The sequence below is a fragment of the Microplitis demolitor genome, chromosome 2 (assembly GCF_026212275.2).
Source record: "Microplitis demolitor isolate Queensland-Clemson2020A chromosome 2, iyMicDemo2.1a, whole genome shotgun sequence".
In the NCBI taxonomy this organism is placed as follows: Eukaryota; Metazoa; Arthropoda; class Insecta; order Hymenoptera; family Braconidae; genus Microplitis; species Microplitis demolitor.
Genome location: NC_068546.1, coordinates 20,144,138 through 20,170,365, shown reverse-complemented (window position 1 = coordinate 20,170,365; position 26,228 = coordinate 20,144,138). Strand labels below are relative to the sequence as shown.

Genomic DNA, 26,228 nt, shown 5'->3' with positions numbered 1-26,228 from the left:
ATTACTTACTTTTTTGAAACTTAAAATTTAAAATTCCAATTTACATCGATTTGATAATTTAATAACTGAGTTATAATTTGCCGATACAAAAGTAATAGATTTTTACTTCTTACACTTGATCATAAAATTGCTGGATAAATTTTAAATGGAATTATTTTATGATTGAAATAAAATTATTTTGAATCGTATTTTTTAATCATATTTATATATAAACTTATAAGGCAGTTTGAAGTTCTAAAAATTATAAATAAATCATAAATTCCATTTGAACTAAATACTTGGGCAGTGTGTGTATAATTAATATATAATATATATATTTTGAATTTTAAGTCACCGCAATCTTTATCCGCCATCAGGGATTTTCTTAAAATAATATTGATATTTATTTATTATTTTAAATAGTAGCAATAATAATAATATGCTTTGTAAAAGCATTAATAAGAATATAAAAAGATAAAAATCAGCCTTTTAGTATTTAACTTCATCGTTATTACAACGTAAAATAAAAAAAAAAAAAAATACATAAATATTAGTGGATATTTTAGCTGCCGATATTTAATTACTGGCAATTACTATCCGCGTAAAAAAATTTTTTTCAAAAACGTTCCTGACATTTCTTCTGTCAGACTTCCAAAATTAAGACAATTTTGAATTTCAAGTTCATTTTTGGAATTTTAAAATAATTAGTGTGAAAAATTTCGAACTACTGAGGACTTTTATTTTTTTAATTTTTTAAGCAAAATTTATTTGAATTGAAAATTTTGTGAGTATATAAAAAATCCAAAATTAGTTCCAATCACTCGATTGGATGAATATGAAAAATAAAAAAAAACTTTTTCCAAAAATTTATAATAAAAGTCAAAAAATGTTGTCATGAATATTTTCAAATCATTTTTATTTTTTTTTTTTTTTTGCCTGATACCTGAATAATTCTGGTAAGAGCAGTTCCGGAATTTAGTAGACAATTATCAATTGTCGGATTTTTTTTTTACCAAATTAATTATAAAAATGAGAATCTAAAAAAATGCACATGTAGAAAATTAAAAAAGCTATAAGTGCAATTTTTTAAATAAATTTCTTTTTTAAAATTTTCATTTAAAAAAAAAAATCCTAAAATTATTTTACGTCGGCTAACTTTAGTATCATTGGTAAAAATCGAAAATCTTTATAATCCTTTGTTTTTAATTTTTTTCAAACCCAAAAAATTATCAAATTAGATTAATTTCGCTCAAAAAATAACCCACTGGAAAAACCTCCACCAGTTAAAAATTTTTCAATTTCCAAATTTTTCAAACTTACAAAAATGTTCACTTTAAAGTTCAGAATTTTTTCAATTTTGGCAGCTCCCGCCACGAAAGTTTTTGGAACAAATTTTTTTCAAACTCGTAATACAAAACAAAAAATAGAAAGAAGTATTAAATTCAGTCGATAAATATTGCATATTTACATTTTTGTATTAAAAGAAATAGTTAAATTTTATAATTAATTAACTCGTGACCAAGCACACATTTAATCGCATCTATTCTTTCAATCAGTTCTATTATTTTTCTTAAATTACTACCCTAATTATTATAATTAACTTCATTTTTAAAAATGATATGACGACATTATAAAAAGTACATTAGTATAAAAAGAAAGCACTCATTTACAAATTACTATATGTTTATAAAGTACATTTTTATGTTAATTAAAATTCATTTTTAATTATTATATTTTTTTCTTTTAATTACTCTAATAATTATTTGATAATCACGATAGATTAAGTGGCACGAGTATGTGTTTCATGATTAGAGATCGGTGATCTAATTATTCTAAACTGATATGAAGGTGACATATATTTATGCCAATGTTTATGTTTACATACATACAATAAAGCTTTATTATTTAATTAAATAAATGAAAAATATTATCATTAATATTTTTTAAAAATCGTTATTAGTAAAAAAAAAAAAAAATTCTATCTAAAGCAATTGAATGCTGAATCCTCGTTATCGAGATCGGTTTAACAATCGCAGGTATAAATATCATTAAAAAATTTTAATAATCTAATAAGGTATATATCACAATAGTGCCGATATAAAACGATCGGCAATTAAAATTAGTATTTTATTTATTTCTCCATTTAATTAAATTATTTAAAGCCGATATTTAATTAAACGAATGACGAGAAACCAGGAAGTGGAGCTCGTGATCTAGCCATGTTATTCATTATTATTTGTCCGCCGTTTAAACTTACAACGGCACTTCCTTCTGGTTCCGAGTCTGTGTATGACGAATAATTTCGTACTGGTTTTTGTCTCTTCCACGATTGTCGTAATGAATCATTAACGTTTGCATAATGATTTACAAATGAATGCGGATCTGATTGAACACTTTCATTTTCGCTCTCCGAACCCTAGACAAAAATAAATTATAATTATTAATTAAAATTTCTCATTTATTTGGATTAAAAAATAATTATTAAAATATCGATTGACTGCAATCGAAAGGGCTCATTAGGACTTAGAACTAATTAGAATCTAGAGTCGATTGGTCGAGTAGTCTACAAGTTATATGAAAAATAAAAATTGAAAAAAATTCTTTTTAAGTTTCTGTTGCAATTAGATGCTGCGATTGCCGCAGATGTAAAAATCAGCCGATTTTTCAAAGATATCGCCGGACAAAAATAGCACTTTTTCAGCGAGACGTATGTTTTTTCGGTCCAATCGTTTTAATCAATGACAAAATTTCAGCCAATCGACAGAATAATAATATTTTAAAATAAAAAATTACCTGAGAGTCTGTCGAACTTATTTCTGATGGTTTTTCCGTGACACTGCTGTCATCTGGATTTTCATCATATCCTTTGAGACTTTCCTCGTCGCTATGATAAGCAACGGAGGCTGGCGAAGGTCTTGGTGGAGATTTCCCGTGCAATGGCGGCGGTGGGGGATGCATTGATTTTCTGGCAATAGTGCCCCGTTTACCCAAAGTCCCACATCCGTTTCCAATACTCAGAGTACCACCAGAAGGCCGCGTGCGGTAAAGTGACAGATCAGATTCCTGACGGTCGTCAATGTCCATTGCCATGGATTCTTCTAGAGTCTTCTGTGCTTCCTGTTTGTATTTATAGCTCTTGCTTTTCACGCACAAAATAGCAACGACCATGATGATAATTACTATTGACGTCGCGGCAAGTGTCACCATGAACCAGGTCTGCCGGTAAAATGGACGGTGCTGAAGGTACGCGTACTCCAAGTATAATTTCGACGGGGTTAAAATTGTTTCCGTTGAATAAGCGGGGTAGCTGATACCGTAACGGTTGTAAGAAATTACACGGAAGAGGTACGCAGTCGATGGCAAAAGATTTTGATAAGATATCGTAAATTCATCAAGCGGCCCGTTGTCGCTCTTCGCAATCGTCTGCCACCGGGAGTCATCTGATAAAAAAAAATACAAAATTTACAGTAAATATTTTTATCCTTTCCCAAATAATTACAAATTATGATTTAATTTAAATGTGTACTTGGTTAAATTACAAGCTACCTCACACTCTACGACTAATCAAAATAAATTTGTTAATACGGGAAGGCATTTTCTCATGAAAAAAAAATGAAATAAATTCATGCGCTCCTAATAAATAATTATTATTTTTAATAAACTCAAAACAATCCAATCGGGGTATTTTTTTAAATCCACTTACAATGCTGCCAATCTTCTTTGGCTGTCCCAGAAAAAAAACGACATGAGGACATGACATTTCCCTCAATATTTTTTTATTTTTTAATTATAAAATTGCTATAAGAAATATAAGTTTACCTTTTCTGCGAGTTTCAATGTAGTAACCAAGAATAGGTCCTTTGCCAGACGCGCCATTCTTCCATTTTAAATGGACATAGGAGACAGTTTTGGTGACGGAGAGATTTGTTGGAATCATTGGAGAGCCTTCTTGAGGACCGGTTGTAACATTCCCTGATACTGGAGGACCAAAATCTATTGTCAGAGCCCGTACTGTAAAAGTATACGTGACTTCCTCTTCTAGAGGCTGAATCAGAAGACTTGTTTCCGTTACTTTTTGCTTGACTTGTTTGCTAAATTTGTCATTTTGTTCAGCGGTTTCATAAGTAACGACATAGCCGACGATTTCTCCATTGCGTAGCTTAGGCGGATCCCAAGTTACGCGCATACTCGTCATGGTGATTTCAGTGAACTGGAGATTGCTAGGTGGTCCGGGCAGGTCTTGCTTCGTACGAACAGTAATCGAAGGCGAACGTGGGCCATCACCAGCGGGATTGAATGCCAATACTTGGACTTTGTACTCAGTGTATTTGTCCAGAAAAACTAGGCTGTGTTGCAGAGAGGTCGCGGGTACAACTTCGATTTCTTCTTCTTGTTTTTTGTCTAGTACTTGAGGTGAGTCAGTGACCAGGTAAAATATTTTGTAGCCAAGTAAGTCGCCGTTTTGCATGTGCGCTTGAGGCGGTTTCCATTTTAAAAATACTTCTGTCGAGGAAATAGGCTCTGCTTTAAGACCTTGAGGTTCACCAGTCGGTACGGCTTCGCCGACGTAAACGGTAACTGGTGGACTTGGAGGTCCGTCTCCTTCGGAATTAAATGGCAGTACGACAATTTCATAATTTCTGTCCTCCATTAAATCACTCAGAATCATTTTAGTCTGATTGATACCGATTATTTCCTGCTTTGGCGTCGCTTCAAGTGCCGTAGGAAAATCAGAAACCGGTTGATAAACGACTCGGTAGCCTCCAGTAGTGTGATCTCCACTCCAGTGAATTTCTTCAATCATATCCCAGTGAACTTCGATACTTGTCGTAGTGATGGGGACGACTTTGAGACCCGTAACACCACGCGACGGAGCTGCAGGAAGTGTTTGTACTTGCGCAGACTCGTCGCTCCAGTCTGACGGGCCAATGTCATTGGTCGCTTGTATACGAAACTGGTAAAATGTAAATGGTTTCAAATTATTTGCTGTGTAAGACGTGAGAGATGGATCCACGCGCTCAGGAATAACTTGAAAAGCTCCAGCATTCTCTGATTTTTGTACTGTGTAATAGCGCAGAGGCGCCGATCCATCAGTTCCCGGTGTCCAAGAGAACGTTATCTGTCTGCTCTGGACCTGGGACCTGCTAATTTGAGGTGTGGATGGAGGTTGCGGTCTTTCGCGATTATTTGTCGTTAGCACCAACGCAAAAGCCGTTTTTCCCCAGCCCAATCTCGTTTGCGCAGTTACTAGGAACATGTAATGCTTCTCAGATTCCAAACCAGTAGCAGTAAATGTACGCGCTTCTGCTTCAACCTCTTTCGAGAACTGTCTCTCCTGGCTGTTGTTCAAATAATACATGACTTTGTAGCCCAGAATCTCTCCATTCGGATCCTCAGGCGTGTCCCAAATAATACGGGCGCTAGAAAAACTCACATCAGGAAGCGAGACATTTGATGGAGGTCCCGGTACGTCTTCAAATGTCTGGACACGAACTGGCGGAGTACTTAGCGCTCCGTCGCCGAGTCTCGTGTAAGCTAGCACGTGGATATGGTACTGAACAAACTTCTTCAGCTCTGTAAGGGTCGTAGTGAATGTAGTATTCTTCGGAATGTTTCTATACTGGAATGAGGAGCGACCATTTGCGCTGTAGTAAACTTTGTAGCCTTCTATTTGCCCATTCTGATGTTCTACCGGAACTTCGCCCCATTTAACTAGAATTGTTGTCGACGACGTAGCATTGGCTTCAACATTCGACGGCCCTACTGACGGCACAGACTCACGAGTTCTCTCAATAGCTTTCGGACTTGGCGAAGAAAAGCCAACGTCATTGTATGCCTGCATTACAATTTCGTAGAGCGCGAACTCTTCCATGTTTTCCAAGACGTAGGAATTGGCAGTGTGGTCTTCAATGGTGATACTTTGAGACTTGTTAGTCCTCACTTCGGTGTACGTCACATTGTAACCTCGTGGGTTGCCGTACCATTCAAGCTGCTGAAGAGGAATCCAGCGTACACGGAGTTCAGTAGCACTCATCGCGCGGACTGTGACATTCATTGGTGGATGCGAAGGTGGAGCTTGAATAGTTTGGAATTCTTTTGTTGGTTCAGAAGGTTTAGAAGCACCGACGACATTATTAGCAATCAAACGCAGTTTGTATTGCATGAATGGAGTCAATCCACTGACAGTAATTGTGCTGGCATCCGGATCTGAAACTTCATAAATGTTGTACCATGTGGTATTGCGTTTTGTTTGCGCTTGAACGGTCCACTTGATTATCGAGGAGTTGCCGTCGAAACCCGGTGTGAACTGGAGAACAACTGAAAATGCATCTATATTAGATAGAGCTAATTTTGAAGGTGGTTCTGGAAGAACTGGTTCAACGCCCGACTGAATAGTAGCAACTCGTGATTTTCCAGGGCCTTTTGACGTCCAGGCGATTACTTCGAATTTATAATGCGTTGTTGGTTGAAGCTGTTCGACTTTACTAGACAACGTATCCGCGGAAAAATTTAAAACACGCAATGACTCTGACAAATCTTTGATCATGTACTTTAGCTGGTAATTCGTCAGTACGCCGTTTATTTCGCTCGGCGGACTCCACTTAACTGTCAGCGCACGATCGCTTATGTCATCAAATTGTAAATTTTCAACTTCGTCTGGTACATCTTCACTAGTTCGTACTTCAATGGGGTTACTCCTTTGCCCATCACCTGGATCAGTGAAACAAAGAACCGTAATATTATATTTTGTGTATTTTTTTAACCCACTTATGATAGCTGACTGTTCAGCGAGCGGGTCAAATAAACTCGGCGGTACTTTGATAGACTTGTATTCATTGTCTTCAGTTAAATTTCCGCGAGTCCATGCTTGGATTTTGTATCCCTGATTGATTCCGTTTATTTTCTGTGGGTTTGGTGGCTTCCACCAGACCTGGACCGCCGTTGAGTTGATGGCTTTCACTCGCACATTAGTTGGTGGTGCTTCAGGAACTCCTTCTCTCGTCTTGATAATCAGTCCATCAGTAAATACACCGACACCTTTGTCATTATACGCGGCAACTTGTACCAGATAATCTTTCCAAGTTATCAAGTCTGATAGCAAATAATTTTTTTGTGCTTCATTAGTAATGTTCTGTATAATCCACGGGCTTTGGTTGTAGTAACCATGGAGACGGTATCTTAAAATGTAACCCAGAATGTGCCCATTGCAGTGCTCGTCCAAAGGCGGCTGCCACTGAGTGATGATTTCAGAATCAGATCTTGCTGAGCCGACGAATCCAACGGGTGGTCCTGATGGTGGCTCTTGCGGAAGTATGACGACGTTGCTCGGCTCAGAAGGAGGTCCTTCGCCTACTAGATTGACAGCAGTCACGCGGAATTGATAAGCAGCTGCGGCTTTTAAATCTTCGAGAAGACACCAGCGTACTTGGGAAGACACGTTGTCATTTTCCACGACCCAGTTGGACAGTGAATCAGCTATGGGTCCAGTTTCTGGTACCACACGACGTTCGACGACGAACTTTTTTATCTCGCTGTTGCCGTCGAAACCCGGCACCCAGCTGATATTGACAGATCGCGGGGAAATACTTTCGACACGTTCAGCGACTACATTTATTGGAGCGAATGGTAATTCAATTACACTGAGACGTGCACTGCGGGTCTCATTACCACCTGGAGAGATAACAGTACATGTGTACTCGCCCACATCAGATGCGCGGACTGCGCCGATCTCCAGAGTACCGTCATGACGCATTTTTACCCGAGAACTCGCTCGATTTATCAACTGCGCATTGTAAAACCAGTCGATGTCATAAGGGACACTTGGGTCGTTGGATACTTTGCATTCAAGCTTTGCTGTATGTCCCAGAAGCACTGATGTGTCACTTGGGGGACGGATTATTTGAGTCCGGACGTGCACTGACAGATAACCTGATCCGTTGACGGAGCCCGCATCATTCGAACGAATACAAGTATATTTTCCTGCGTCGTTTAAATTCACGGCCGCGATTGAAAGGTCCCCAGTGTCAAGCAGTTGAACACGGCCGGCTATCTCCACTGGTATCGTATCTAAAAATAATTGAGCGGAGTTAATATGGATATTAAATTTTAATAACGCTAAAAATAGGATTAAGGGCATTCTCAGACAGAGACTACTCCAATACTAGTTTTTAAAAATATTCAATGACCTTGAACTGTCAAAACAGTATTTAAATTTTTTAACAGAAAAAATTTCTTACAGTGTACAAAATTTGAAAATTTTAATTAAAAAATTGACGGAGATTTTACTGTTATTTTTAAAAATCCCTTAAACGAAATTTGTTAAATAAATTTCAGTAAAATCTCCGTCAATTTAATAATTTAAATTTTCAACTTTTTTGGGCTGTAATTTATTTACCAAATTTCGTTTGACTCCTAATTGACGTCAACTGAGTAATTTTTTTTAAAATCTGTCTCAGCGAAATTGTAACTGTGATGCCCTTTTTTCAACTAATGCTTTGACTTTTTTTAAATTAATTTCGATCATTACAATTGAGAGTTCATTGAATATTTTAAAAAATCGGGGAGAGACTGTCTGAGAATAAACTTAAGTATAAATTTTTACCATTAAAAATCCACGTCGTATTAGGAATCGGTGCTCCAACAGCTCGGCAAACTATCGTCGCGTCTTTTCCATCCAAAACCGTCAAATTTCGCGGGCTGGTCTCCATAATCGGGATTGAAGCTGCAATTTTAAAAGTTCATTAAATTATACATTTAAATTTTATTTATCAATCTCATGCGTGATTTCTAAAAGTGTATTTTATTGGTTCAAATAAAATAAAATAAAACAGATGCGTATCCCATAAATTCCTTGTAATAAAAAAAAGTCGGCATCTAATATCACGATTCAGCATTCCTTGACTCGTTACTACTGCATATTTTTTTTTTAATAATAACGATAATAATAAAAAAAAATGGATTAGGAAATTGGAACAGGCTCGTAGTGATTCCGATGGCAATGCACACAATAAAAGTGATAATAAGTTTGATAAAATGAAAATGTAAACAAGCAAATGATAAAAAAAGGTGTCGCACGTCAAGCTGTGCCTAGTGACTATAAAAAAGTATAAAAAAAAACTAATAAAAAATATTTTTTTTGTTCATTATCTACAGAACGTGTCACAACTGTGTTAAAAAAAAAATAAAAGCTTTATATCTCGTTCAATCGAGTATGCCATGATTTTTTTTATCGTCTTCGTAATTGTAATCTTACTCTCTGGATACTGACTGAATTCAAAGCGCCGGTCGGATTGTCGTACCCTGACTACTCGATAGCCTGCAGCCCATCGGGCCACTCTCTTCAACAAGTTCATGCCGGATCTTTTGCCTGCTGTTTAGCCAATTACATACAAAAATATACATATCAATCGTATAAATTACGCGTTAGTCATGTAGCAACTACTTTACTCATTTTAATTAACAATTTATAATTAATAGTAATAATAATAATAATATTAGGAGTGTGCGAGTAGTTCGAGATCACGAATTATTTATATGGAATCGAATCGAAGAATTCAAAATTTTGAATTTTTCGAATAATATGAAACTTTGATTTATTTGTAAACTCTCAAATTATTTGAAAATTTACGAATTCTAAAATTTTCTTTTGAATGACGTAAAATTTTAATAGATTTTTGAATAATTCAAATTTTTATCAGAGGTAAATAGAGCTTAGAACCAGTTTTTCAAACTGGGTTTATTTTTAATCCGGTTTAAATATTGCTAGTATATAACTATTATAAATATTATTGATATATAAATATACTAGCAATATCAATTTGAACCTGGTTTGAAAAACTGGCCTTTAGATACGAATCTACAAAAAAATAATTTTTGGTTACTGTAAAAACTAAGCAATGACTTTCAACCCATAATCGTATTCAAATTTAATTAAGTAATTAATTTTAAAAAATTAAAGCATTAATTGGAAAAAAATGTCTTAGTTACAATGTCGTCAAGATATTGAATATTTAAAAAATCACTTACAGTTGACATCAATTATGAGTTAAACGAAATTTGGTAAATAAATTTCAGCCTAAAAAATTTGAAAATTTATATCATAAAAATTGACATAAAGATTTTATTGAAATTTATTTTCCAAATTTCGTTTACCTCCAAATTGATGTCAATTGTAAGTAATTTTTTTTTTATTTCTATCTCAGCGAAATTGTCCTTTGCTTAAATTTTTTTTAATCAATTGATAAAACTTTGATACATTTATGACAGTTGAGTCATTTAAATTTTTCAAAAGTGCGGGACACTGTCTAAGAATGGCTTTAAATAAAAAATGAATATTTGAAAGCTAAGGAAAATTTTCTCGATTTGAATCGAGTAATTTAAAAGTTATAAATAATTCAAAAACTTTCGAATTATTCTAAAAGTTACCAACAATTTGAAAAAATTTAAATAATACAAAAAGATTTGAATTATTCGGTTTGATTCGAGTCGAACCTGATTCGCATACCCCTAAAATAATACTAATAATAATACAGTAAAAATAAAATACTAACTCTTGACTTTAAGCCACGTGTAACTAGAAGATTCACCCGCATCATTCGAAGCTAAACACTGAAACATTCCCGCGTAACTCATCGTCAGTCTCTTGATAACCAACGTACCATCTTCTTTAATATCAAACCTAAAGTAATTTGTCATCAATAAAAAAATCTAATAATTAAATAATAAAATTCATCTAATAGTAACAAAGACTTACTTGGTCCCAAGAAAAGAATCAACTGGTTCCGCATTATGGTACCAACTTATTTTAGGCATAGGGACACCAACAACTTCACAGGGAATCAAAACAGTTGATCCATAATCACCGTGAGTCTCGCGTTTTAATTCATTAACAAACGTGGGCTTCTCAAAAACATCAACCCGAGCACTGGCATTTATCATCGGATATCCGCCGCTGCGAAGTGTAACATGACATGTGTAGACTCCAGTGTATGTTAAATTAGCAGAGATAAGTTCCAGTGTCCGGTTCCACAAGTCATTGAAGCTGTATGAGATATGGGCGTTTTCAATTGGTACGCCGTCTTTTGTCCAGAGAACTCTTAACTCGTGTAATGAACTTTAACAATACGATTAATTAATAAATAATTGCTAATAAAACTTTAAATTGTTTAAAAATTAATGCATACCGTGCATTTGCAATACAGTCAAGATAAGTTACTGGTTGGTCTTTAGCAATTTGTGTGTCATTTGGAGCGATAATAATGGAAGGCGCAACTTCAACATTTGGATCGCCAATTACTTCAAGCTTAAAGTATGGACTGTACTCCTCTTTGCCTATTTGTGTGTTCATAGCCCGAGCTCTTGAATAAAAAATTGAAGTAATCGTTATATATTAATATGGCCTTTTGAGATCCACGTTATAGTCTCGGTCATAACTTAAGATCTTGACGAGAGTCTTACGTTACGTTACGGTCTCATTTTCTTACCTATACAAGTCTTCGTCATTGTCGCCGGCATTCAAGATGAGAAGCCTACGCTGACTCGTTGCATAATTAATACCATAAGGTACTGGTCCGTCTGGCGTTGACCAGGTGACGTCGGGTGTTGGATGACTCTCGATAGGTGGTAACTCTAAAATAGCTGCTTCGCCGTACCCTACACTTATTACCTTTTCTGTCTGGTCTTTAAATACTCCCATATCTGTAAGTTATAATTTGTAATATGTATCTAGGTTTTTCTAGGAGAGTTCATAAAAATCTATCGCATTTATCTTATGAATGTCCCTATTACATAGTTGTAAGGAGGTAAAATAAAATGCCTGTTAAAAGATGAGCTCTTAATATTAATATTTAGAGGTCGCTCATTGCAATTTTTTATTTCCCATTTAAATAACAGGAAAAAAAAATTTCAGTAGAATTTTATACCTCGGCAATGGTTCATTATACAAATAAGCTCAGGATATATTTTTGTAGGGAATTAAACGTTCTACAAAAAAAGTCTTTGATCATTTTTTGATAAATTCATCTATTTAAAAGTTATTGAAGCTTGAAGTCAAATTTATAGAAAATTTGGAGATCTTTTTACTTTTCTGGCGAAACTATGAGACTTACCACAAAATGTCATAGAATCTTTTTTGTAGAGAATTTTATTCTCTACAAATTATCTCTAATAAAGTTTTTTGAAATTCCGCATTGTTTTCGAGTTAGCTTCATTTTAATGTCAAGATCTTGACTTCGATAAAAACACAATTTTTTTTTAAAGCTTGACATTAAAATGGAAATAACTCGAAAACAATGCGGATTTCAAAAAATGTTATCAGTAGCAATTGATAGGGAATAAAATTGCCTACAAAAAAGATTCTATGTATTTTGTGATAAATCTGATAGTTTCGCCGGAAAAGTAAAAAGACCTCAAAATTTACTATAAATTTGACTTCAAGCTACAATAACTTTTCAAAAAATAGATTTATCAAAAAATGATAAGAGACTTTATCTTAAAATTTCTTTGTTTTCATGTTATTGAAATGAACTTTTTGAAATTCTATATACTTATTTTTTAGACAATTCTCTTTATCAAATTCAAAAATTTTTAAAATCGGTTAAGTATTTAAAAAAAGGCGGCAATTTAAATTTTCAAATTTTATGGCTGGCGATTTTTAAGTTCGAAATTCATTAAAAATTAAAAAAAATCAATTTTTGATTCAATTTTATCTTGAAACTTTAAAATAAAGAAATAGTGAAAAATCTACTTCCACTTCGAATGCCGAGTGGCCTTTTTTTTAATATAAAAACAATATTAAGTACTCGGAATACTCGACATAAAATTATTATTTTAGCTTCTGTAATTACAGGAAGTTATGGATACTTAAAAATAAACCGAGAATAGCTAAATAAAAATAAATTTAATAATTAAATAAATACGTACATGCAACTGAGAAAGTAACACGTTCACTGAAAATTGAACCGACTTCATTGCTAGCAACGCAGTAATAAACTCCAGCATCTTTTTTATTTGCGTTCTGGATCCGCCAAAATGACTCTGATGTAAATTCATTGCTCAGCGCGACACCGTCTTTGAACCACCTGTATTTTGGTGGAGGATATCCTGGGAAAAAAAGGATGTTAATAAAACATATAGTTTTTTATATTTATTTTATATAAGTAGTATATGTACAAGCAACTCTTTCTTATCAAATTACATTTCTATCTTTTTCTATCCTCTTAAAATCTATCTCTGTCACTCGACGAGTTTCGGAAATTCTATGGCTTCATTCACCCTCAGTCATTCGATCCAATCGTTTGTCTCGATGCTTCTTTGGCATTCTCGGGCTACCGTATACTTATATATACTCTCAGATTATATACATCAATAACGTATAATCTCACTTACAAAATAAATAAAGGATTGCTTTGTATTTAAATACTTCAAGTACTCAATAAAAGTTTATCTTAAATATTTTTTTTTATTGTCTTACCAATTACTTTTACTCCAATTTTACGATTTTAATTAAATGTTTGATAGTAAAATTTTATGTCGTTGATTATTTGTTGCAGAATTTATTAAACTTCAAGTAGAAAACCCAACTTCAATTTTTTATCGTTCTACAAAAATGGAATTTTTCACGGTGGCGATTTTTTTAAATTTTTAATTTTGGAGATGAGAAATTTTTGCCCGACAGAAAATATATACAATGAAAAAAAGAATTTCTTGACGCAAAAATTTTTACTTACCCTAAGAAATTTTTTTCATTATAAATTGAAAACGTAAATTTTCTCAGGGCGCGAAAAAATTTCATAATGGAAATTTTTATGATTTTGAAATTAGCTGACTTCTAAAAATTTTGGATATTTTAAAAACGATAAATTATAAAAAAAAAGATATTTTAAAAAATTGCACCTACAGATTTTTTAATTTCCTACATGTTCATTTTTTTATTTTTCTTTTTTTTCTAGTTGATTTGTTAAAAAAAAATCAAAAAATTTTTAATGTCTGCTAACGTCATAAATTTCTCATGCGCCGAAAATTTTTTTTTTTTTGTGTAAAAGTCATTTTGTAAAAAAGTATAAAATAGGAAGAGTTTTCTACTGATGTCGATATCGATTAGTTAATTGAAGAAATAAATTACAAAATGCTTTAGATTTATTTGATAAAAAGTTATCTATTACTTTCAGTCATGCGATAGTAAATTAATTAAATATTTTTATCAATCAATTAATTAAAGAAGTAAATATTTTTATCAGTAATTAGTTACAAATATCAGTAGACGCGATATTTTTATAAGTTATTAATTAATTAAAAAAAAATAGATGACAATTTACCTCGTGCTTGACATTGAAGTATTTTTGTTCTATTTTCTATCAATATGTTGCTTATACCAGATGGTTGTGTGGTAAATCTTGGCTCTTGTAAGGATTCTGAAACAAAATAAAACAAAAATATATATATCAATACTTCGATTGGTAACGTAAAAAATTGCATACAAAATGACCGTAATTAAAAAAATATTTCATGTCCAACTCTATTATTTTTTGAGATAAAACCTCCGCAGAGGAAGCAAGTAATTTTTATTTAAATAATAAATTCGGCCATCAAAGAAACTACGGTATAAAATTTTATACCAGAGCATTGAAACATTTAATTCAAAAGATACTTTGATGAACTATATATAATGAAAAAGAGTTTGTTATAAAGTAAGATAATCTACATGGCGGTGGGTGATAGTGATGTCGGTAGGAGAGGAGCGTAAGAAGCCGGACAAAGAGCCCATCAATACTGAAAGACTTGCTAAGACCTCTTTGAGGTTTAACTTATAAAGACAAGCTCAAGGCTGAGGGCAAAACATCACCAATCTAATGACACTATTACTTCAATAGATATACTGTTATTTAGTTACGCTTATTACTTTTTTTTACATTTTTTATATTTGTGTTTACTCAGGCATGTCCACGTAATTGTAAATGACTACAATGTCTCTCCCTCTCTTTTCTCTGTCTCTCCTTCGTTTTTTTCCTTTATTTTCATTTTTAACGGATATACCATTAAATAAATTCAAAACCTCTGATATTATACATACATATATACACACACATATATATATTTAACTCTTTTTACGTTGGAGTAGAGCCCACAAAAATTCTTTTACTCCCCTTTTATACTTCATGGCCTTCTCACCGTGTCCTTTTACTCTTACTCAACATATATATATTTATAAAGAAGGTATATATATATTATAATAAAATAGTGAGTCAGGACATTGGATTTAATTCTTCAAGAGAATGGGATACTCAAAACGAAAGTTTAAACGACACGTGGAATTATTTTCATATTGCTCATACATTTCACAAAAAAAAAAAGTTTTTTTAATGACCTTTGCATATTTTTTTTATCGTTAAAAATCCAAGGCTGGTATATTTAATAAATTTATTTATTTAAATTGCCAACGGGTAATTGCATTATAAAATTCAACGAATAACAAGTAGAGACTTACTTATAACTGGAAGTTTTATAATTTAATAATATTATGTATATACTATTAGTACATTGTAAAGGCAAATTGGAGTATAAAAAGTTTATTCTGGTTAACTGAACGGTTTATTGCTCTTAACAATTGCTCGAAGAGTTTATTCAGTCATTCGTAATACATTCCCGATGAATTTAAAAGAGAACAAATAAAGTAAAGAGAGAATGAACGGAAAAAAAAATAATAATAATAATGATAATAATGAGAAAAGAACAATTGAGTGATGTGAGGCAACGTAGGCCTCAATCGCATTCAATCAGAGTCACGTACTGGCAAATGCAGCAGTTAAATAAGAGCAGTACAGAGGAATAAGTAAAGCAAAGCAAAGTAAAGAGAGAAGTATTATAGTTAGCTCTAAGTACGGAGGGATAAAGATAGAAATAAAAATTTTGTTGTAGGGAGAGAAGAAATAAAAGCAAGAGCGGCGCCCGCCACAACAGCAAAAGATGAAATTTCAAGAGTGTATGCCACTTGAAGGCACAGCAACTCCTCTTCCTCTCGTATACTCTCGAATAGTCCTGAGTTGAGTTTAGTTGGATTTTATCCCCAGCCTCTTATCTCTTTTTTCGAGCACATCAGCACACACCGACACCCCTGCTACCCTATCTTAATCTAGCATTCGGAGATTAAGACTTTTAAAATCTATTTTCAGATCTCTTGTACTCATAAATTTAATGGAAAAAAATACAAAAGTTCAAATAAATTTATTCGATTATTTTATTACAGGGTGGCCGCAAAAAAATCATTTTTAAATTTCCTTTCCCGGTTTTACAGTAAAGTTTTTCACATTTTTCCTTTGTTCAGAAATTTTATTCGTAGCATTGATATTCAAAGTTTTTGTTTTCATTGTCAATAATTAAATCTGATGATTAAATCATGCGAAAAACCAAAAAAAGTCAATAAAATAAATTGATATGGCGGACTTTTGATTACTCGATGTTAAAAATATGTAAGTTAAAATATTTAATAAGAAATTTAATGATTCAAATAAATTAAAAATACACTAATCACAAAAATTACGGATATTAAAAAATTGTAAATTTTTAAGGGATTTTCCCCAGGTTGTAACTCGAAGAAAAATGCTCGTACAACAAAAACAAAAAAGACAAATTGTAGCTTCAAGTGTCTAGTTTTCTGATCTGGTCTTTAAATTTTTTTATTATGCGCGATTCCAGAGTAATAAAATATCAATCATAATTATCGAAAAAAAATTTGTTGAAGCCCGTGGACCGTTTTTAAGACGAGCAAAAATTTTTTTTTCGATGCTTTTCTTAGAATTACTTCTGCCCGTGCATAATAAAGAAATTTAAAGGCCAGATCAGAAAACTAGACACTTGAAGCTACAATTTGTCTTTTTTGTTTTTATTTACGACCATTTTCCTTCGAGTAACCTGGGGAAAATCTTTTGAAAATTTGCAATTTTTTAAATTCCTTAATTTTTTGACTAGTGTATTATTTGAAATTTTTCAAATTTTGAACCGTCGCAATTTAATTCCTGGATACTTTTCCAAATTTCCTGACATTTCCCAGTTTATGGCCACTGTATTATTACTTTTATTTATTTTTTATTCACCATCTTCATGTCTGCTCAAATTTAACGGTAGTTCTCAGTCATTCGCAACACCTGGGCAACCCCTTTTTTATATGTATATATATAATAATATCGACTTGTTCAAGCACCCTTCATTGTCTAGCTATTCGTCACCCTATGATCTAGAACAGCTGCATACTCGAGTTCTGCTTCGTGTATAAGTACACTAGCGCAGGGACATCTTCGTATTTTCATTCATAACAGACGTTATAAAAAGCATGTAGCTTCAAAAACAAAAAAAAAAAACATTTTAATTAAATTTTCAAAAACAAAATTTAAATTTAAATAAAATTAATAAATTACTTGCCAGTGTGGTAACTTTATTTATTTTTAGGTGTCGCGGAACAATGCAAGGTTGATCACCTCTAGAATGCAGAGAATTCACGAGTTAACACGTAGTTGTAAATTATCTGTATGGAAGCACTTCCTGCTGTATGGAGTTTTCGGCAAGTAAGACGCAATGCGCAACATTTTGCAGGTTTTTTATCCGTCTCTGTCTTGTGTTTCGTCTCACAAGCATGTCTCAGTGCCCTATCAGTCTTCTCTTTTTTCGCCAGTACTCTATTCCTCTACCTCTACCTCTACCTCTTCATCACCAACACGTCCACTATGCAGCAGCAGCAGCAGATTGAGCCAGGGTGAAAACACCCGCGATTTCGTCGTGGTGAAATCATCCCTCCAGACTCTACGGCTTTTTTTATGCTGTTCTTCTGCCAACTTTGCTTAATCGAATATCACGTGAGTTGAATGAACCTTTAGACTATTTTATATAAATCGTTTTCAATTTGTCTCATTAAATTTAATTTTTTTAAATTGTCATTGATTTTTTATTATTTTTTTTTTTTTTAATTTAAAGTATTCTTGTTTATGCACTGAGAGAAAAAAATATTTTTGAATCATTGTATATTTTTACTACAAGAAATTATGCTATTCGGAATTTTCAAGGGTAAAGGTACCGTTTTTGGCCACTTTACGGCCAGTTTTTGACACTTGTAAAATTAAAATGAAATAATTTGTAAAAGACCCAATGATATAATTCATTTTTAAAATTTGTTCAAAAGTGCACTGTAAGAAAAGCGGTATTACAATATTACCGGTGTAGGCGGTGTTAAGTCGGAGTAAAAAAAAAATCCACGTATAGAAATCAGAAAATAAAATGTATTACAAATAAAAAAATGAGTGGGAATATAGCAGACATCAGACAAATTTAAAATTATTAATAAAAAGAGTAAATAATTAATAATATAAAATTTTTAAAAAAATGCGCATTTAAAAAATTTAAGAATTAATAAGTGCATTTTTTATAAATGTTTTTTTTTTTTAATTCTTTACTCTATTTTTTTATAATTTCAAATTTGTCTGATGTCTGCTACATTCACACTCATATAAAAAATATAAAAATTTAATGAATTTTATCTGGAGAGAATTTCAATTTTGCTGTGTACTTATTTAAATAATTATTTATATTGTACGTAATATATTTAAAAATTACACAATTTTACGCCCACCATTTCAATCACCAATAATTTAATTAATTAATAAAAACACTGCGTTAGCTATAGCAATCGAGTAATTAAAAATATTCACAAAGTAAAATATTTTAACACCGGAAAATTTTTTTAACACTAATAAAGAATATTTACACTGGCGGCAGTGTTCGTTTGACACCGTTTTCAATGTAAAAACTTAACACCGAAAAGTTTAACACCTACACCGTGTTTGGACTTACCCCGATTTTTTTTTACAGTGTACTTTTATCCCACTATTAAAATAGAAATTTTATTTCATACTTTATCTATTTTTGGTGCAAAAATTTGAAGATTTCATTCGAAATAATTTTCTTAATCGAAGAAGTCCAAATTCATTTCCCGATCTTTTGATTTTTTTTGCAATAGTGTAAATAACTTTTGATTTTCTTCTGTCAAAAAAATGACTTCGCTCTAGATATGAAATGAATGCAATAATTTTTATCGATTTATTACTCGAAAAAATATAATTTCCACAAAAGTTATATATTCTCAGTGGTTGTTTAAAAAAAAATTCTCAGAATAAACTTTCAATTTATTTAAAAACAAGCCCGCCCTTAAAGGGAAATTGTCACGCAAATAAGTACAAGAAAGTGCAGACAGAAAAGAAAGTTTTCTTATGATGAGTAGAGTCTATTTATAAAACTTTCTTTATGGTTAGATTGGCTGAAGCGAAATTCCGGTTGATGATCTATATGATAATAGCCATTAGCTCATCAACAATTACTCAATTGTCTGATTCGACACAGATATTCATCATCACTTATTCACTTAGATCCTTAAAAATAAAAACATTAAAATTACATCACATGTTCTAATAATTATCCAACGTGATTCGCTCTATTAATAATTATTTATGGACTTTAATTAATTTAATCTTCATCTCACAAAAGTAAAAGTTACCTCCTCATATAGACGATAATTAAAAAAATAATTAACCAGCATTCGTTGCATATTTTATAAGTTTAAAATAAATCCAGACTTGGAAAATTATTTTTAAAATTCCGTATCAAATTATCTTTTAATTTATTTTGTTTTAACAGTCTAGGCCTGAAACAGAAAACGAGGAAGATAATGATTGCTATTTCTCTAGTTATTATTTTCATTCACAAAATTTTTTTTTATATTTATTGCTCAGCTGTTACGGGCCATAAGTCCAAGTGTCAAGGGAATAAAATAAGTGGAGTAAAGTTTAAATGCATATGGAACGTGCCATGGAAAATAACGAAGGGCGTTTCTGTCTAATCGTTCTCTTTTACACTAAACCGACTCCTATATATAATGTACATATATATATAACTATGCGTAAACCGTTTTTAGACTACCATAAAGTATAAGCTAGCTAAAGAAATTGTTCTGTCGATATTCCTGTGAGCATAAAAGTCCACTGGCTTTATTCCAACTTAACTCCAGTCCAATATTATTTTTTCCAATACTGCGGAAATTTTAAAATCAAAGTCAGCGAAACGAAAAAATTACTTTTTATGTACGTAATTTTTTGTTTTATTATAAACAACCTGTGATGGTGTTTTAGAACAAGCGTGTGGTGACTAAGGTGACGCTAGACCACAAAGACGTATAGATAAAATAATAAAAAAGAAGAATAATCTCGAAAGAAATAATAAAAAAGAAGGAAAAGAGTTAGAGTAGAATGTCTCGTGGTATCGTGGTCTTGGGGCCAGTGACCGCCCCCGGCAAGGCTCTCTCACTCCTTCCTCTCTTCTTTTAAAACTCCTGTTTCTTTTTTTTTTTTTTTTTTTTATTATTATTATTTTTCATTCGTCCCTTTACTGCCTATGCCACTACAGAGTACACTTACTACTTCTTGATCAGCCTTTTCATTCTTTCTTGCTCATTTTTGAATCTTCATCTCTCCCTCTTTCTCTTTCTTATATCATGGGTATAGAACTTTAAGTATTCCCGCAACAGCTTACAGCTTACGCATTACATGCTCATATAGTATATAAGAGTATACGCACGTAAAAGTTAAGTCGAAGAGCCGGTACTTTTACTTGGAAAATATTGTAGATGGCAAACACGTGTGCTGGATATACGTCTGCCTATTGCATTCCATACTCTTTACTTATAAAATCTATTGCCTTCTTAACTTGGCTTGTACATTCCCATATATATTTATATATTGTCAGAATCCGCTACATATTGGGGTGGCCCAAAATACCCCACTTTTTTTTGTTTTTGAGTCTCATATGAAAATTTTATGAGGCGTCTGAGAAAATTTAATTTTTAACGACCAACCTAATAAACAATCATCCATTCCGAATTTACTTCGCGTTCACTTCGCTAATTTTTTATTGTATAAGACTCAAAAATAAAAAAATGTCTGTTTTTTTAGGTCGCCCTACTACATATATAACAGTATCACTCTACCATCACCCAAAAAATTTTTAAACCTAATGGGTTTAGGTCTACATCAACCAACACATCAATCTCAGTCCCTATCTGTAAAAGAATGTGATGAAATGATTTATCGCTTCAAAAATAGTATTCAAATTTCATAAGTATATTTTTTCTCAAAATAAAGTTCATCAGACGTAAGACTTGGTACATAATACCTACGAATGTATCATCGAGTGAGTGGAGTAATTTCACGGTTGATGATCGCCTGACTTGCGATCAACACTAGATATAGATAGTTTGCTGCATTATATTGTATACTTCTACCATTACACATTACACACTTAATAGTCGTAGTGGTATAGTTTGTAGCAGATATCTCTTACATTACAATACGTATAAGTACTCTAGCGTAACTACAACATCCAGTTTTCCACTCGACGTCGTATTGTTTTTTTATATTTTATCACAACTCGTATCCCATCCGTGGCCTCTCGTCCACGAAGTTCTCGATTTCTTCGTCATTGCTCTCAGATCATCTTCTATTACCTTATCGAGATACAATATTTTGTTATAATTTTTATTTTTCATTAGACATGTGTCAAAAATAAAAATAAATGTTTCTATAAATATCTACATCAAGCTCAAGTATCTTTCGTCTCTTTGTTAATTTTTTTCCGATCAGAAAAACTCGGAAGTTAAGATATTTTCCATGCAGGCAGATGTTTAGTTGTCTAAAATAAAAATATAGTAGCAGTTGTAGTTAAAATGATCCCGTAGGATTTTAAAAAAAAATTTTTTTGTACCTTATGGTTTGTTTCATTACATTTGGTGCTGTATATAAATTGTAGGAATGGCTTTTAAAAAGCATCACCGTCAAAAAGAGTGTGTGGAACATCAGAATTATATGGTGGGAAAGACATTGTACGTGAATAGAACGCAGGTGAATGGTAAAAACGAGGCCGATGCGGTTCTAGAGAGGTATGAGAGGGGTTGAGGCGAGGGAGAGACGTATCCGGCGGACGACGCGTTAGCGTTCCTGGCATGTTTCCGAGGACGAAGGACAGGATAAGGGCCACACTCTACTCAATACAACGAGTGATTAAAGTAAGGAGGGCGTGTAGAATCACGCAAATCCAATTGTCTTATTATTATTATATTTTTTTTTCCTCTCTTTTAAACGTTTAGTTTTAAAATATACTCTTTGTCTTGAATTTTATTTCTTGTAAATATTTTATTCCCCTCAATGTGCCCGATCTCACATAAACTCTTCACTGTATAATTCTCTATACTCTGTACTATTTTCTTGTATACAAATATATACATAAAATAAGTAAAGCTGTTTAGTATTATGGTTTTCATGGATGAGAGAATCAGGTTCTCGATAAAGAATGATAATAGATGATGAGTACTAGTTGCTGTATAAGACGTTTTCTTTACTTGGCTCTCTACTCATCTGAGTCACATATAAGTGGTGAGACAGGTTTGCTTGTTGCTGGCATACCAACTAATTGCCGATACGATGAAGCTCTACTACTGGCTGTAGATGTACACAAGATGACCTCGAACATAGTGAAGGAAATAAGCGTAATCTCTGATATGATTGTAGCAAATCCACATACCAGATCCACAGGTTATTTACTTTACTTGAATTATTTTATTTAATATCTCAGTGCACCTGAAAATAAAATATTACATCACATGTACGTAAACATTAAGTGTGTAAATAACGCAGCAAATAGAAGACAGCAAACCAGGCTTTAGTTTCTTGAGCTCTTCTCTTTTCTTCTCTTATCTTGTGTAAAGAAATAAAATGACATTTGATCCGGATGAACAAACACTTGCAGGCGTTTGTAACAAGTGTCTCAACTGTCGAAACTAACGCCTACGGTGTTCCAGGTCAACAGTTTAACTCAATTAATTAATTGACCGACGAATAAAACTAGAGTAATAAATCCTAATTAGAGTCACAATTACTTTCTTTCTTTAATCTCTCCCTTTTGTACTCTTCTTGAACTCTATCTTCCTCTTAATCATGACAGTCTGGGATCCCAAATGCTCTTACTCGTCAACGAGACACTCTGGCACCCTTCAGTACCCTATTGAATCATGATATAGACACAAGCTTACGTTGCAGATGCGAAACACCTCGTTAATAATCAATTCAAAACTCAGTCGAACAGATGCGGCTTTGTGACCCAGAAAAAAATTTCTGGGGAAGATTAAGCACATTGAGTGCGGTTTTTTTTTTAAACAAATCGGGGTTAGATTATTTTTATTTGATTACGAGTGTTGTTAAAAGGGGATTTAAGTATTATTTCTAGGGCGTGGTGAATGTTTTGATGTATCGTTTGCTTGTTTCTTCATTTTTAAAAGCCCTTTTTATCGCTCATCTTCCAATCCTATTAAAACTCTATATTTACTTACTTCAATGTATTTTTTTGAGTTAGTAATTTTCATTAACCAGGAAATTTATCATTAAAAATGATTCACCTGGGTTATTAAATGAATGTTGATTCTCTGCGTCATTTTATCGCTATTAAACATTCTTTACAGATTTACGCTGATGTTTAAATTTGTAAAGATGAGTTATGAAAAAATACTACAGTATAATAGCACACTGTAAAATTCGCCGTGGTCTGAATTTTATTCAAACAAATTTACTCCGTCACTCGGAGTTCCGGAGTTTTAACAAAAAATCACTTCGGATATGGAGTAAATAGAGAATTTGTCTTTTCCGCGGAGTGGTTTGGATTTTATTTAAATCCGTATTCACTCCGTCACTTGGAGCTCCAGAATTTTTGCAAAAAATCACTCTGAATATGGAGTCAATAGGAAGTTTGTCTTTTCAGCGGAGAGATTTTGGAGTGATTTGAATTTTGTTTGAATCCAAATTCACTCCGTCACTCGGAGCCGAAGTTTATACAAAAAAATTCGCATACGGAGTGAATATGATTCTGAAGTTAGTCGACGTCTAATAATTTTTTTATTTTTTTTAAAACAATAAATTACAAAAAAAAAATATTTCAAAAAATTGCACTTATAGATTTTTTAATTTTCTACACGTACATTTTTTTAGTTTTTTTTTTTTTTGGCTATTAATTTGTTAAAAAAATCAGAAAATTTTAAATTGTCCGTTAACTTCATGATCATGGAGTAAATAGAGTTCGTCTTCAGCGGAATGATTTCGGAGTAATCTGGACTTTATTTAAATCCAAATTTACTCCGATTCAAAATTTTAATTTTAAAATAAACTCTTCGGAGTAAATTTCACTCCGAAATTAAATAAATAAACAGTCATCCGCTGAGCATTTACTCCAAATTTACTCCACGAATTTTTTAGTGTCTATAAAATTATTAAAAAAATAATAATAATAATAATAATATATCAAAGGAATAAATAAAATTATAAAACTTACCAGCAGCACCGGATGCATTATCAGTATTGAGAAGAATATAAATCGTAAAAAGAATAACGAGTCTCCGTACTCGTCCTCCAGACGACCTCCCAGTCATCTTTAAAAAATCCACTTCCTTTGTAATAAACAAATAAATCCAGTCATATAAATGATCCTAACACTATTAAATAATACCAATAATTCATAAATAATTAGTGTTTGTTTTACAGATAAACAATAAACGAACTCCCGAACTTTCACACGTTGAAACGGTTCCACCGAGTTCTCTTCATTGTCCACAATCTCTACTTCCTTTTGCAACTTATCACAATAAACACAATCCCAACAATCTAACCAGGAATTATATAAAGAAGTCTTAGATTTTTTTATATACCAACATTAAAACAATGATAATAATAATAATACATAATAAATATTTAAAGTCTCTTGTGACGTAAATAAAACTAAATCATTAGATAAACAATGCACTAGAAATCGTCGCCGAGGAAATAGTTTCCAAGGTAAATAAAAAATAATAATAATAATTATAATCACCTGTCTCTCATTAACTTACGCGTCTTCATTTTTTGAATTTAACTTGTTAATTATTTAAATAATTAATTGTTATTTTTAAATAAAATAATAGCATTTCTTCCTCGCTCTCCATCCGGGAAATATCAAATTGACGTTCATGACACAAATAAATATTTTTATTACATTATCTATTATTACCGTAATGTAATTAAATAGTAATCAGTATGTCATTATCATCATTTGCCATATTGACAATCAGTTTTTAAAATCATTAAATTACTCAACGCGATATTACTTTTTTATAAACAAATAAACTTTCACTTTTTATATAAATTTTCAAATACTGATCGCAATCAATAATTCAAATTTGAATTTAAATTACAATTATTTAAACACTCACTGATTAATTTTATAATAAAATACTGCACTGGGCTTTAAACACACGTTCACCTGGAATACAGTCAAACATAAGACCTGGCAACCCTGTGGACTCTTTTTACCTGGCATCAGGTCGTGGCTTCGTTACCCTATTGTCTCCGTAAAAAATTTCACCTTTACGTTCACAAGTTAAATTTACTTATACTTTTTTTATATTTAAATTATTTAACTTAATGTTGATTCGATTACTCGATAATACGTGAAATTAAATTTTAAATTTAATTTATGAGTTTGAAATAAAATGTGTAAGTGTACAAATGAAATGAGCTCGTGATTGAACGTGAATCCCGCCGAACGCACGTCAAAGACTCGTTTTCTTTCTTGAGGAGTTTGGAATGTAACTTGAATATACACAACGGTAGTAACTGGATTTGTATTGGTAGATTAAACCAGCCAATAAACGCAGACGTCCATATACCATATGCTGTATGTATTTACTTTCAAGAGCGGGGATTTAAAAATTTTTAAATAGACTTCTAGTGACATCTCTTGGTCTTTTAATTATTTTTTAAGATAAATATTTTGACAGCGCACTATACCCCTACTCTTTTGCGCGAAACTTGTCAGTAATTATAAATACGTATAAAATTAATTTAATTTAAGGTTTCAAAAAATTTTTAAACGTTTTGATGATTTGTAGAAGGGATGATCCTGAAGATAAGTGTGAATGTAACTGACAGGTGGGAATTTTTTTAATTTTTGAGTAAAGAAATAAAGCGTGAATAAAAATTTAAAAAATGCAAATTTAAATAAATGAAAAATCAGTGCGCGCTTTTTTTGAATTTAATATTTAAAATTTATAAGCTGGCTCATGTTTGCTACATATTCACACGCATTCCTAAAGTTGGAAGATCAAAAAATTATAAATTTTTTTCAACAATGTAATTTAA

The 26,228-nt window shown here is 32.3% G+C and overlaps 1 protein-coding gene across 2 annotated transcripts; it reads right to left on the bottom strand.

The window, feature by feature from the left end:
• Nucleotides 1–1,101: 1,101 nt before the first annotated feature.
• Nucleotides 1,102–25,641, bottom strand: LOC103571618 (protein sidekick). Of its 2 annotated transcripts, XM_014444515.2 has the most exons (12): nt 24,388–25,641; nt 14,295–14,390; nt 12,901–13,080; nt 11,463–11,676; nt 11,163–11,336; nt 10,733–11,092; nt 10,530–10,657; nt 9,233–9,349; nt 8,582–8,701; nt 3,799–8,046; nt 2,773–3,419; nt 1,102–2,395 (listed from the first exon to the last, which is right to left on the bottom strand). In XM_014444515.2, exons 1-12 carry the CDS (start codon nt 24,482–24,484, stop codon nt 2,153–2,155), a joined length of 6,624 nt encoding a protein of 2,207 aa, XP_014300001.2. In that variant the 5' UTR covers nt 24,485–25,641; the 3' UTR covers nt 1,102–2,152. The 2 variants fall into 2 exon arrangements, with proteins under 2 accessions (XP_014300001.2, XP_053598811.1); XM_053742836.1 differs by lacking the exon at nt 9,233–9,349 and having other exon boundaries at nt 1,103–2,395.
• Nucleotides 25,642–26,228: the final 587 nt, after the last annotated feature.

Bases quoted from the DNA above. Each gene is read 5' to 3' on its own strand.
- LOC103571618 (XM_014444515.2), bottom strand. From the start codon at position 24,484: ATGACTGGGAGGTCGTCTGGAGGACGAGTACGGAGACTCGTTATTCTT. The intron at 13,081-14,294 runs GTAAATTGTCAT...TTTTTTTCCCAG, and splicing joins ACTTCAATGTCAAGCACGAG to GATATCCTCCACCAAAATAC. The intron at 9,350-10,529 runs GTTAGTATTTTA...TTGGCTAAACAG, and splicing joins CACGTGGCTTAAAGTCAAGA to CAGGCAAAAGATCCGGCATG.